Here is a 14,690-nt window from a genome sequence, read left to right on the forward strand (position 1 = left end):
ACTACCAACGTTAGAATACATAGATAATGTATTCCTAGTTCCTGGTCCTATGCCTGGTATCAAGAGTAAAGATTTTCATGTGTGAAGACTTAGAGATAAGACACCAGCACACATTCTGAGGAACCATAGTCAGCCAATTTTGAAACAAGGTTTCAGATAAGAGTAGTAGGCATAGTTCTAAGGACTTCACAAATACTGTATTAATTACTTCCCTTAAGCCCTTATACTCTATAATAGTTTAAGTATTATTTGCCCTCTTTTAACAATGAGAAAACAAGCATGAAGAGGTTAAATAACTTGAATAGAATTACAGAACTGATTAGCTAAAGTTCCAGGATTAATTGGATTAAGGAAAGGGAAAAAAAAAAAAGGAAGACACAAATAGACCTCAGCTGTGGAGCAAGAATCAGGAATGCAGTAAACTGGATCTACCATATGATCCAGTAATTCCAATTACTGGATATACCCCCCAAAAATAAAAACAGGATTCTAAAGAGATATCTGCATGCTCATGTTTATTGCAGCATTATTCACAGTAGCTAAGATATGGAAACAATTTAAATACTCATCAATAGATGAATGGATAAAGAGGATGTGATATATATATCTATATATCGATATATACAGGTAGATAGATAGATATCAGAATGTTATTCAGCCTAGAGAAAGGACACCCTGCCATTTGCAACAACATGGATGGACCTTGAGCATATTATGCTAAATGAGAGAAGTGAGACAGAAAGACAAGTACTACATGATATCACTTATATGTGGAATCTAAAAACATGAAACTTTAAATAAAAAAAAGAATAAAATAGTGTTTACCAGGAAACAGTGGGTGGGGGAGATAAGACTGATGTTTAAGGGCACAAACTTGCAATGAGTAGTAAATAATCGACAGAGATTTCATGCACAGTATGAGGACTATAGACAAGAATACTGTACTATAATTATGTACATGATATGTACATTATGATAAATATCACAACAGTAATCATATTACAATATTCATGTACCAAAGTAAAAAAAAAAGTACAGTAAGCTGAAAATGAATGGGAGTAAACAGACTCAGTAAGATAGGCTGTGTAGAAAACTTCAACCAGGGGCACCTGGATGGCCCAGTCAGTTGAGCCTTGATTTCCGCCCAGGTCACGATCCTGGGGTTGAGGGACAGAGCCCTGAATCAGGCTCCACACAGAGCATGGAGCCTACTTGAGATGTTCTCTCTCTCTCTTTCTCTCTCTCCCTCTCTCTCTCTGTCCCTCTCCCCTGCTCATGTGCTCTCTTTCTGTCTCTCCAAAATAAAATAAAACTAAAAAAAAAAAACAAAACAAAGGAAAACCTCAACTAGGGCAGATAGGGGTGTGAGCTCAAGTATATTTTACCTCTTTTGATTGTTCTTTTCAAGAACGAAAAAATTTGAGCCTATTAAGCTACATATAGCAAAAAGTTGGTAGAAAGTAAATGAAAATCCCAAAAACAGGAATGAACAGTAGAAGGACATCCTTGAAAACTAACAATAGCAGCAAATCATTATTTAAGGCTTACTGTTTGTGCCAGATACTGTCATCACACATTTCATCTCTAGGACTACCCTATGAAGTAGGTAGTGTTAGGATTTCCACTTTATAGAAGTCTCAGGACATTACCCAAGGTCACAGAGCTACAAGGATGTGCATGCAGATTGTTAAGTCCATGCTCTAAACTACTATGTTTATATTGCAAAACCCAATGAAATCTTACATTCTTAACAGATAAAGGGCAATTTTTCCCACTTAACAGATAAAGGACAACTTTCCCATTCATTACAGTGGGAAAGGTGCATAATGAATATTAAATGAATGCAGATCTATGCTGTTCTAAATCACTGTGCTTATGTATTTCTGTATTTCAATAATAGCAGTATTTCCTTCTCTATCAATAATTGTAACCAGAACAGTAATGCAAAAGTTCTTTTAAATATTCCTTCCCTTCTACTACATCTTCTACTAGAAGATGTAAGGAAGCAGATAATCAATAACTTGAAAATTATGCTTGAGGGTTTAATGGGAATACCAATAGACCAAAAAAACATACCATAATAAAATTACAACCAGATTCCTACAAAGTACAGAGAGTCGGGGAAATCAGTCACAACTTCATTGAAAACGACAGCTAAAATAGATCTTTGCTATTAGCACAGACAATGGAAGTACTTAATAAACTCATTCTACTACAAATATTATATTTTTATGAATACTAAGCTTTGCAGGAAAAAACAGTCTTCTTAAAATTACAAAGAAACTTTAAATAGTATTTATTAATAAATGCAACAATGACACTGTTTGAAGTAACTTCTTTCATAAAACAAAGACTCATTAATTACATGTCAACAAATAAATCACTAGTTTATATTGTTTTGAAATATTGACTCTTCCTGTAACTAGTTTTTAAAACATGGAGCACACCTGCTCAAAACAAATTGCTAAAAAAATCAAAGAAATCTGTTAAGAAAATTAAAAGATGAGGGACACTTGGGTGGCTCAGTTAAGCATCCAACTTCAGCTCAGGTCATTATCTCATGGTTCATGAGTTCTAGCCCCTCATCAGGCTCGCTGCTGCCAGCACAGAGCCTGCTTCGGATTCTCTGTCTCTCTCTCTACCCCTCCCTGGCTCACGCTCCCTCTCTCTCAAACACAAACATAAAAAAAAAAAAAAAAGAAAAGAAAAAGAAAATGAAAACATGAGCCAAAGACTGGGGTAAAAAAATCTGTAAAATACACACAAAGCACTTGTATCCAGAATAAAGAACTCTTACAATAAAAAGAATAAAAATAAAAACCCTCCAATAAAAATAGGCAAAATATCTGACCAGACATTTCAACAAATAAGATACACTGATGGCAAATACACACATAAAAAGATGCTCAACATCATTAGTCATTAGGGAAATGCAAATTAAAGCCTCAATAAAAAACCACTACATATCTATTATTCAAAAAAACTGACAATATCAAGTCTTTCAAAACTGTAGCCAAAGGGCAAATTTGATTATACCTATGTAGGCAACAGAAAAACAAAAATGTTCAAAGCATTTCTAGAGCAGGACAAAAAATTTAATAAAAGCATTAGGAATACATCTGGAAATACTGCTTTAAATTACCCTTTCTATAACACATGAAAAACTCTCAAAATTTTAATAAATAGAAATACATGCCATTTTGCAGCAACCTGAAGAAGACTTAACCAAAAACACTCAAGAAGGTCCGAGTTTGAAGGGTCAGGTTAAAAACAGGTGGTAACATCATTAGTAAATCTTTGAGGGGTCTCCAAGGTTAGAAATTTATTTGGGTTTTATAAAATGAAAAAAAGCCATGAGATGTAGTCTAAGCTTTAGGTAACTACAGGTTAACTTTTGCTTTTTTTTTCCTACGTTTTTTTCTAATTTTTTTTTTTTTTAACATTTATTCATTTTTTGAGAGACAGAACACAAGCAAGGAAGGGGCAGAAAGAGAGAGGGAGACACAGAATCCAAAGGAGTCTCTAGGCTCTGAGCTGTCAGCACAGAGCCCAATTCAGGACTCAAACCCACAGACTATGAGTTCATGACCTGAGCTGAAGTCGGATGCTCTACAGACTAAGCCAGCCAGGTGTCCCTCCTTTTTTTTTTAAATACTTGAGAGAGAGAGAGAGAGAGAGAGAGAGAGTGAGAGAGAGAGTGGGGGTGGGGCAGAGAGAAAGAGAGGAGAGAGAGGAGAGAGAGAATCCCAAGCAGGGAGACTAGATCTAATGACTTTGATATCATAACCTGAATGGAAATCAAAAGTTGGGACACTTCACCAACTGAGCCACCCAGGCACCCCTTTAAGTTTTTTAATATAACTTTTAGAGGAGAGTTACTTAATAGCATAATTGAATGGAAAGTACAGACTGTTTTGCAACTATTTTTTAAATGAATAATTACCTCTAAAATGAGATTAAGGTTTGTAGTGAGAGCCTGAACACGGTGGAAACCAGCAATCAGGGAAATAGGCAAGAAACCCTGTTCATCCATCTTTCTCCTAAGAAAGAAGTCCCGTTCCAAATTTTCTACACTGAAGTAATATTCACTGAAAAAAAGAAACAAGCAAAAATAAGTAAACATAAGTTTAATTAATTTATTCAATAGGAAACAAAAATATCTATCACTTACATATCAACAGCTTTAAAATTATTTTATTAGTAATATACAGATTTAATACAACATAGATAGAAGGTAAATACAAGACCAAAGCCCTACCAAGTTATAATTTCTTATCCATGAGTAGAAAGAAACTTAAAATACTGACTCTCTTCCAAAAAACTAACATTAACTTCTACTTAGATCAGCTTTACCTAAGCATAAAGAATTAACCAGCATTTTACTTTAAAACAGTTCAATAACTGATTTTTTTAAATGAGTCAATTAAAGGAAACTTTTTATTAAAAGCTACTTTAACTTGTTTCATTTAAACACTAAATAACAACTAAACACATGTCAACAGATTGCCTTCCAACTTTTCCCACATCACTGAGAACAGCTTTCTTGGAAGTACTCTTTGTGAAGTTTACAGAGTAGATTACAGTTTGTTTTGTTTTCTAAATAGACGGGGTAGTGACATTGTTTAATCCTGAATGCTAGCAACCAGTACAAAGCTACTGAGTAAAAACTGAGTGAATACATGAGCACAAGGGTACACACACAATTATATATCTACAAGATCTCCCTGTATCTTTGATGGAGAGAACTATAAAAGACATTTAAGAATGAACAGAATATACAGCTGAACAAGGAATATCTATGATACATGGGGGTACATGGGGTACCATGAGGTACATGGGGAAAAAAATACAGAAAAAGCTAGCTTAGATACCTTAATCTTCTCTAGGAAAGTAGAGAGAAATGTAAATGGATAAACTGTATGATCAATAACTATAAGTTCTAAAATACAAAGATAATATGAGTATATTCAATAGTGGCATTTGAGAAACAAGTTTAAAATTACAGCCTCCATGGGGTGCCTGGGTGTCTCAGTGGGTTGAGCATCTGACTTCAGCTCAGGTCATGATCTCATGGCTCACGAGTTCAAGCCCCAAGTCAGGATCTGGGCCAACAGCTCAGAGCCTGGAGCATGCTTTGGATTCTGTGTCTCTGTCTCTGTCTCTGCCCCTCCCCACTCACGCTCGCTCTCTCTCTCTCTCAAAAATAAACATTAAAAAAAATTTTTTTTTTAAATCACAGCCTCCTGGGGCGCCTGGGTGGCGCAGTCGGTTAAGCGTCCGACTTCAGCCACGTCACGATCTCGCGGTCTGTGAGTTCGAGCCCCACGTCGGGCTCTGGGCTGATGGCTCGGAGCCTGGAGCCTGTTTCCGATTCTGTGTCTCCCTCTCTCTCTGCCCCTCCCCCGTTCATGCTCTGTCTCTCTCTGTCCCAAAAATAAATAAACGTTGAAAAAATAAAAAAATAAAAAAAATAAAAAAATAAATTACAGCCTCCATATAGAAAAACAAAAATAGAATTCTAGAGAGAACAAGAGGACAAATGGGGGAAAATGTAGAAAAGAATACAAAAGAAATACATGACATCAGTGATGATATGGCCTACAAGTTAATAATCCTATACTGTTCCCAAATCAGAGACAGTTATCAAAGATCGGTGGCAAATTATGAGAAAGCACACCAACTCATGTATTTAGTAACACAGGGTTACTAAAGATACCCTTGAAATATTTAGGTCAAAATCTAACTTTGAAGAAATAATCACCCATAAATGAGAAATGGCTTTGAGCTACTTTTCACTAGGAGAAAAAAAATCTTACTTTAGAAATGTAAATACTCAAGTTGTTTCTTTATACTCAGATATTTATCCAGTGATCAAAGCGCAAAGCTCCCTTGGATCAGTGAACTACTACTGACATCTCAGTAACACTAGTAAATCATTTACTTGTTTTAAACACTGAAGAAAAAAAATCTTAAATCTTGAAGAAACAAAAATCCTGATTTTGTTATACCTCCGAAAGCCCTTTTCATAGTGCCTGGCATGTGGTGGGCACATCATACACTTCAAAAGTCCTTTTCACAGTACTTGACATAGTGGCACATGATACATATGCTTAAATTCTAAATTTTCACACATTAAGACATTTGATTTAGTCACAAGTTAAAACCGTTCTTAGACAAAAACTTCTCTGAATTATTAATAAGATGGTTTTTTATTCTACTACTTCATGAAAATCTTAGTATCTAAATAAATTCATAAATCACCCTATTACCTATGGTATTTATTTTTTAAACTTCTAATGGGCTACAAACTACTCATCTCTAAATGTGAATGTCAGAAGAGACTGTCCTGGCTAGAAATAATCAAGATCTTAAATTTTTAATATTCTCATATAAAAAATGACAATACTTTTTCAGTTAAAATAATTTTAAAAACTCAATCGTCCCTAATACAGTTAAGCCTCTTACTTTCAAAATACATTTAGCATAATTTTCCACAAATGCAAGAAAGTTTTCAGTAACTTCTCAAAGAGAAAAATGTAAACCCTACTCAATGAGCCTATCTATATTAAGTATGAGAAACCTCAAAGAAAACAAAGTCAAAAGCATGACTCCAGAAGTCCACTAATCGAAGAATAACAGTAAAGAGCCATTCTAAACCTGGTACTCTAACATCTGCCAAAAACCCTATTGCTAAAACAGCAAGAAGAAAAAAAGGAGTCATGCCCAGTGCTGTGTCTGACATTTTGTTCAGTGTCCTAGGGGACATTATCATGTCCTACCTTAGAAGCTCTGGATTCTACACTGCATGATCAGAAATTTTGTCAACACTGAAGTAGCTCTCTGCTCCTCCCTCACTTGTATGAGCACATTGGAGGCCGATTATCCTGACATGGAGTTGCATATCCACTGTCAGGTCTCAGAAGGGACCTGGCAGCAAGAGTTACAAAAAAGACAGGAATAGTGGTTTGAAGTTGATAGCCACATGCCAGGCACTTTCTGCCCATAAAAAGGCCCTTTTCTTCAGTGTTTGCGTCAACTGTAACAAAAGAAGCAAGAACAAAATAAACAAGTTGCTTCGTGTTGTATGTAAGCCAATCAAATCCACCATGAAGACATCCCAGGAAAAGCCTGGATGATGCCGAAGAAGAAATTATTTTCTAACAGAGTCAATTTTCTTTCTTAAATAAAGATAGATGTTTTTAAGATACTTAAACCCTTTCAAAAATAGTTTTACTTTGTTAAGGATAAAAAAGTAATCAAATTTCAGCAAACTGGTTATGCCAGTCACTTGAGGACATTTTTTCACCACTATATAAACACACTATATAAATAGGCAAAACCTTCTATACAATACTAATATGTACAAGGGTTATTTTTTCTCTTAACGACAATAGAATATTCTCCTAACATCAACTTCAGTACTTCAGAGGGCAACTATTATGAAAACTAGAATAAAAAGTTTGAACTAAAAAAGATTAGGTAGTTCCCCTTCAATATGTGCCACAAAGAAAGAGAACTTAAAAGTTAAAAAAACAAACTTAGAATTTTGAAATCATTTGCTAAGTAAAAATATATCTATCACCACTTTTTGTCATTTATGTTCATTTTTGAATTTCAATATAAGCATTTATTTGCAAATAATAAGCCAGGCTTCACTTGTTCAACATCAAATATCTATATGGCAATTTTATATTCTTATATTTAATCACTCCTAATATACCATGACAATATTCTTTCAACTAACGCCCTTTAAACAGAGAAATACCTGAACAGTAAACAAAGCAGAAGTCTTATGTAACAACATAAACCAAATATAAATTTTTAAAAAATACTTCACTAACATTTCCTAGAAAAAAAAAACATAAAATACTATTAAAAATCTACCAATTTTACTAAGAAATGGCTTAAAAATGTATTATAACGTATTCACTATCAACGATGTTAAAGTTTGATGTTACTATCCCATCTGCTATGTCTGATCGACTTACATTTGGCGTTTAATATACTCTTTAAGCAATGTTTCTTCCACAGGATACACCTGTACACCTGTACCATCATCATAGTAATACATCATACTGGTATTAAGTTCTGTTTGAAATGGCTGATCAGTCCTTTCACCATGTTCTCGATAACCATATGAATAATCGAAGTTCACTTGATGTGAATAAAGAGAAAGAAAAGTGATTACAGATTTTTTTTTTTTAAAAAGAGAAACAGTTACTATAAAGAAAAATCCAAAGTCAAGTATTTGAAGGGGTAACAATTACAAAACCACCTCAATTATCAGACAAAAAATATTAGTTAAAACATTATATGGGATAGTGGGCAAAACTAACAGATGGCTTGCACACTTTTTGAAACTCTATCTAATTTAACAAAATTCATGTCCTACATTGAGGATTTCCTCTGCCTCGTCCTCTTCCCCGTCCTCGGCCTCTTCCTCGGCCTCGAAACGAACCTCGGATATTACCACCCTCACTTCTCACACTGGAAACTTCATCTTGATCGTCTCTCTTTTCTCTATCACGCCTCCAACCTTTTAAAAACAAAAATATTTTTATACATTCCAATTTGCAACAGTAAATAACATGACTATTTTTATGAAAACATGGCAACTACCCCTCCCCATTTTGTAACAAGTTGTTAGTAACCAGGCATTCTTCAGATAGATACTAACTTAAGAGAGCTCACAGGAATTGGTCAAAATGTCCCTGGCATGAAAGAGGGTCCACAAAAGTATTGACATAAAGAAAACATTTTGATAAGGAAAATAATATACTAAAAAAAGAAGAGGTCCTTTGTTAAGATGGTACTATTCAAGATTCAAGACGTTCCAAGACTACTGAATGTGCATTATATAAAACTCCTTAAAAAACAAACAAACAAAAAAAAAAAACTCCTTAAAAAAGTTTTACAAAATGTTTAAAGAAACATCTCTATTTAAGTAAAAGAAATTCCTTTTAAAGAAAAAAAGGAAATGAAAAACAAAACAAACTGGGAGATGATATCTGCAGTACAACATAAAAATTATATCCAGAATACACATAGAATGCACTATCGTGCACGCGCGCACACACACACACACACACACACACACAGTAACTCAGTGGGAAAAATGGCTACAAGATAGGTAGTCAAACAGGAAATGCAAATGGGCAATAAGCAAAAAGTGGTGTTCAGCCTCATTGGTCATGAGAAATGCAAATTAAGACAAAGAATATTTGATCTACCCCAGTCTGACAAATATTTTCAGGTCCTATAATTAATCAAATATTGATCAAGAAGAAAAGGTAGAACATTGTATACAATTAGTGAGAGCAAAGTCAGGCACATCCACTTTGAAAAACAAATTGGAATAATTAAATAAATTTGAAGGTACAAATATCTTAGAGACCAAGGGTTTTGCAAACTTGGTACTACTGACACTTTGAGCCAGCTAACTCTCTAGTGTAGGGGCCTACAGAATGGTTAGCATCAGCCATGACCTCTACCAACTAGATACAAGTAGCACTCACTCACCACCCCCTCCAAGTTGTGAAAACCAGTATTATCTCCAGACAATGCCAAATGCCCCCTTGGGAGTGGGGGAAAATCATCTCTATTGAGAATCACTGGCCTAGATGCTGCAAATCCTCTTCAATGTATACCCTAATACAGTTTTTTTTCAAACACTTCTGCCTCAACCCACAGTAAGCCTTACTGTATATCACACCCTGGAACACACAAACTTTTTGTAATTTAAACACAACTGCCATAAAAATTTTTCTGTGTGAAGAACTCTGAGTCTATCAATATTTTTGGAAAAACCTGATCATCACCCAGTACACCAATTTCATAATGCACTCATGGGTTGCAGTCTTAAGAAATTACCCCAAAGGGGGCACCTGGGTGGCTCAGTTGGTTAAGTGTCCAACTTCAGCTCAGGTCACGATCTTCCAGTTTGTGGGTTCAAGCCCTGTGTCAGGCTCTGTGCTGACAGCTTGGAGCCTGCTTAGGATTCTGTCTCTCCCTCTCTTTCTACCCCTCCCCCACTCGTGCTGTCTCTGTCTCTCTCTCAAAGAAAAGAAAAGAAAAGAAAAGAAAAGAAAAGAAAAGAAAGAAAGAAAGAAAGAAAGAAAGAAAGAAAGAAAGAAATTACCCCTAAAGAACTTCTTGTACATGTTTACTGGAAAACATGCATAAAAATGTAAATATTTATTACACTTTAAAAAAACTGAAACAATCCAAATGTCCACCAACAGAAGAGATTTTATCAAATACTGAAATGCCCTTTAGCAGGGGGAAAAAAAAACAAACGTAAGGACTTACAACAATACACCAACATGCGGGGCGGGGTGCCGGGTGGCTCAGTCGGTTAAGTGTCCGACTTCAGCTCAGGTCATGATATCACAATTCCTGAGTTCGAGCCCATGTCAGGATCTGTGCTGACAGTGCAGAGCCTGGAGCCCTCTTCAAGTTCTTTGTCTCCCTCTCTCTGCCCCTCCCCTGCCCCTGCTCTCTCTCTCTCAAAAATAAACATTTTAAAAAATTTTTAAAAAAAGAAAAAAAAATACATCAATATGCATTAATCTAAGAAAATTAGACTAAAGTTTAAAAATTACTGCCACAAAAAAAATGTACTGTCACAGAATATGTTAATGGAGTCATACTGAATGTCAGCTTCAAATAAAAATATTCAAACAACAAACATTCAGGTCTTTTTTCTTCTGAGAAGGGAAGCAATGGGATGAAATTGCATGGGGCACACAGAAGTTCAAAGGTAATGGTAATATACATTTCTAAACTTGGTCCTGAGTCCCCAGTGTTCATTTTATGTTTGTTCTTTACAACTCTGTTTTCTTATACGCCCAATATTTAATAAGTAAAATATATTATGAATATATATTACTTTTTGAATAAAATATTAAAGTGATACATATGAGAAACTATGATACAAAGGCAAAAAAAGGTCAGTTTTTCTGTAGAAAGTTTCATAATTTTAAAGTCATTTTTGTGGACAATTGAGTAAATATAACTAGATTTTAGAAGATACTAGGGAATTACTGTGGTTTTTCCTAGGTGCTGCATTTTCTTTGAATATCAGTGCTGAAGTGTCATGATTATCTGCAAGTTACTTTCAAATAATTCAACAAATAGAGGAATTAAATACAGCAAAATTACTAAATCTAGGTTGTGGTTAGATAGGTATTCACTATACAATTCTTTCAACTTTTGTGTGTTTAAAGTATTCCATAACATAATTGGAAACTTTTGAGTGGTATTATGTTTGTAAATTTTCTTAAGCCTTCCCCATTCACAGGACAACATGTATGCTTTTAAAGTTATCAGACTTAAGGGGTACCTGGGTGGCTCAGCCAGTTAAGTGTCTGACTTCGGCTCAGGTCATGATCAGATGGCTTTGTGAGTCCGAGCCCTACACCAGGCACTGTGCTGACAGCTCAGAGCCTGGAGCCTGCTTTGGATTCTATGTCTCCCTCTCTCTCTGTCCCTTTCCCGCTCATGCTCTGTGTGTGTGTCTCTCTCTCAAAAATAAACTTAAAAAAATTTTTTTTAATTTTAAATTATCAGACTTAAGATTTCAGAAACCTATAAAACCAAATGCTCATCTAATTGTTGCTACATATTCTCCTCCTGTCCTCCTCGGCTTTCTGAGATGTGAGAAATCCCATTGAAATAATGTATCTGGGAAATGAAAGACTGATGAGACAGTTTATAATGGATAAGGCTAACAATACCTGAACCAACTCAAACTTAATACAACTAAAAGTGAAACACCTAATTTTTTCTTACGGCTGTAAGAAATACACATTCAGAAGTAGTCCTACCAAAACAAAAATAAACCTGAATCTAATCAAACCTTAAAAATTATATCCAGAAAAGACACAAGAACGTGTTAAAAAAAAATATAACAAAGCAATCAGCAAGTCCAAAATATGGAAAATTCCAGAAGACATATGACCTAACAAATAGCAAAGGAACGAAACATTACTGATGAAAATACAAAATGGTACAACCAATTTGGAAAACAATTTGACAATTTATTTTAAAGTCAAATATGCACTCATCCTACCACCTAATAATCCACTCCTAGGTGTTTACCTGAGAAACTAAAACACATGCCCAAAGACTTGTACACAAATGTTCATAGCAGCATTACTCATAATAGCCAAAAACTAGAAACAAGCCAAATATCCATGTGTAAAATGAATGGATACAGGGGGATATCCATTCAAGAGAAAACTATTCTGAAATAAAGAGGTAGAAACTACTGATACATGGAACAATACTGACGAGTCTAAAAAACATTATGCTGAGCAAAAGAGTTCATAATGTACACTGTATAGTTCAAAATTTATATAAAACCATAGAAAAGGTAAATCTAACCTGACAGAAAGTAGACTCATAGCTGGGAGAAGTGACAGTAATGTAAATGTATTTTATATGCATATAATTTATAGCTCAGTAAAGCTGGCTTTTTTAAAAAGGACACAGATACCACCCTCTGGGACAATCTGAGTATCAAACTAAATAATCATGGTAATGGATTATAATACATTGAAAAAATAAGAAGCCATAAATCCATACTGGTAATAAGGGAAGTCATTCCTTATAGTGGAATGTCAACTAATAAATACAGAAGTAATGATGCAGTAAGAAAAATCAGCAATTGCAATATGGTAATAATTGAATCAGGTAAGAATCATCAATGGAAACTAAAGCTCATGAGAAAAGTCTGATGAGAAACTGGGTATTTTCAAAGTTTCAAAATCTCTCTCACAAATTACATATTAATTACAAAGGAGAAAAAAGCATCTTGACAGTAAAGAAGCCTAGAGTACATCATCTTAACCCAGGGCTCAAAGTTAATATCAGCAATAACATAAACAAGATCATGTGCATTTCCATGCAATGAGAAGAAAATCATTTAACTTCTGCAGTATTCCTGCCAAAAATTCATAACCCAAATCCAATCATGAGGAAACACCAGAAAACCCAAAGTGAGAGATATCTACCACCTGTCACAAAATCTTCAGAAAAAAAAAATCAATGTCATCAAAGACAAAAGGAGAAGAACCGTTCCAGATTAATGGAGACTAAAGAGAACAGATGACTAAAAGCAATGTGTGATCTCAGATTAGATCCTGGAAAGGAGGGAGAAAAAAACCTGAAAAAGACATTATGTGGAAAATCTGCCTGTGTACAGTCACACTGCATTACTGTTCTTAAGATATATACTCTGAAGGAACTTAGTGTTAAAAGAGGCACAATGTCTGCAATTTATTTTTAAGTAGTTTATACTATACATGGCTATTAAAATTATAAAATTAAGACTAAGTTCGTTAGTGTCAAAATTTTTTCCTTTAAAATGTAACTTACTTCGTGTATCATTTCTCCTATTGTTATGTGATGATTTACTTGCTTCAGGTTGACATCTTGAGGTGTTTCGGGATCCTGGTCTTTCTTGACTGTCTGGTCTTACATCATCTAAGTGGAGTGGTACCCATTTGTGCTTATTAGCTTGAAAAAAACAAAATAAAATTGTTTAATGACAATGCACAATTTTCATTAAAGCTTTGCAATTCTGAATGGACTCTAAGGTTTAATTAAACAGAAGACTTTGTCCTTAAATGTTCTTGTAGAGAACCAAAATAATTTTCTTCTCACAAAGCTCCTTAATAAACTTGTCTTCACAAACATTTCTAAAGTTCATGTGAAAAGCCACTTAATGGAGTATCCTTAGAACTTTTACTTTCAAACAAAATGCTCACTCTTCTGTTTAATTCTGATGAAAAAGCTCCTCAAAAATAGTTAAGTGTAATACAATACTCCTAATACTTGACTCTCAGGCTTCAGAATGGGGTATATCCGATAAGACATTATAATGAACACACTGGAAAGTTTGGCTGGTAATTCAAAACACTCAGTTTCAAGTCACTGTCTAAAATATTGATTTATCTAGATTACTACGAACGAAAGAGGTTTTTCAAAATTAGAGTATAAAATCTGTCTAACTACTTAATAAATCTTTTTATAGCTACTATACATTTTCCTAACCTAAGAGAGGCAATTTAACTTCTCTGGTTGAATACATGATACTGTAATTGTTACACTGTGGTGAAATTCTGAAGATTACCTAATTCATGGAATCCACAGTTAAGGTTTCTAAATGTTTAGTCTTTTGCTCAATATATATTTTTGACTAAACAAGACTCATGTGCAAAGGAAAAACTACCAAGGTAATTAAAGGAAAAGGAATTATCAGTATGCAACTAAAGTACTGATTTCCTATAAATCCTTCAAACTGTGGACAGACAAGGAAGAGCAATATGAAAGATCTTTAAAAAAAAATCTATCTGAATTCTATACTATAAATTCTATCAGTGAGTCTCTCTGGTATAAAAAAGCCCTTCCTCTGAAGATTAAAAAAAACAAAACAAACAAACAAACAAACAAACAAAAAAACACCTGTGTGCTCTAAAGAGAGTCAATTCACAACTTGATTAAATGAATTTAAATAGAAAAACCTGGATTTTAGTGTTTGCTGATCAGTTTTAATTGAAGCGATTAATAAGACAATTTTAAAGCAGGATGACAGGTCTGTCATCTGTATGAATTCCAGGAAGTCAAAAAGACTTACCTATCTGAGAAGTATGAAAAAGCTAAGTGATAAACTTGTTTAAGAAACTGGG

General features: G+C 34.4%; 1 protein-coding gene across 5 annotated transcripts in view; it reads right to left on the reverse strand.

Moving 5' to 3' along the window:
* Positions 1–14,690, reverse strand: part of LARP1B (La ribonucleoprotein 1B) — a 120,811-nt gene that overhangs the window by 90,893 nt on the left and 15,228 nt on the right. For all 5 annotated transcript variants that reach the window (XM_032592900.1, XM_030313087.1, XM_030313084.1 and 2 more), the window contains 4 exons: positions 13,378–13,518; positions 8,393–8,536; positions 7,989–8,154; positions 3,944–4,088 (listed from right to left, as the gene is read on the reverse strand). In XM_032592900.1, coding sequence (XP_032448791.1) covers positions 3,944–4,088; positions 7,989–8,154; positions 8,393–8,536; positions 13,378–13,518 — 596 coding nt within the window. The remainder of the gene's footprint in view (positions 1–3,943; positions 4,089–7,988; positions 8,155–8,392; positions 8,537–13,377; positions 13,519–14,690) is intronic.

Source organism: Lynx canadensis, chromosome B1, assembly GCF_007474595.2.
Source record: "Lynx canadensis isolate LIC74 chromosome B1, mLynCan4.pri.v2, whole genome shotgun sequence".
NCBI lineage: Eukaryota > Metazoa > Chordata > Mammalia > Carnivora > Felidae > Lynx > Lynx canadensis.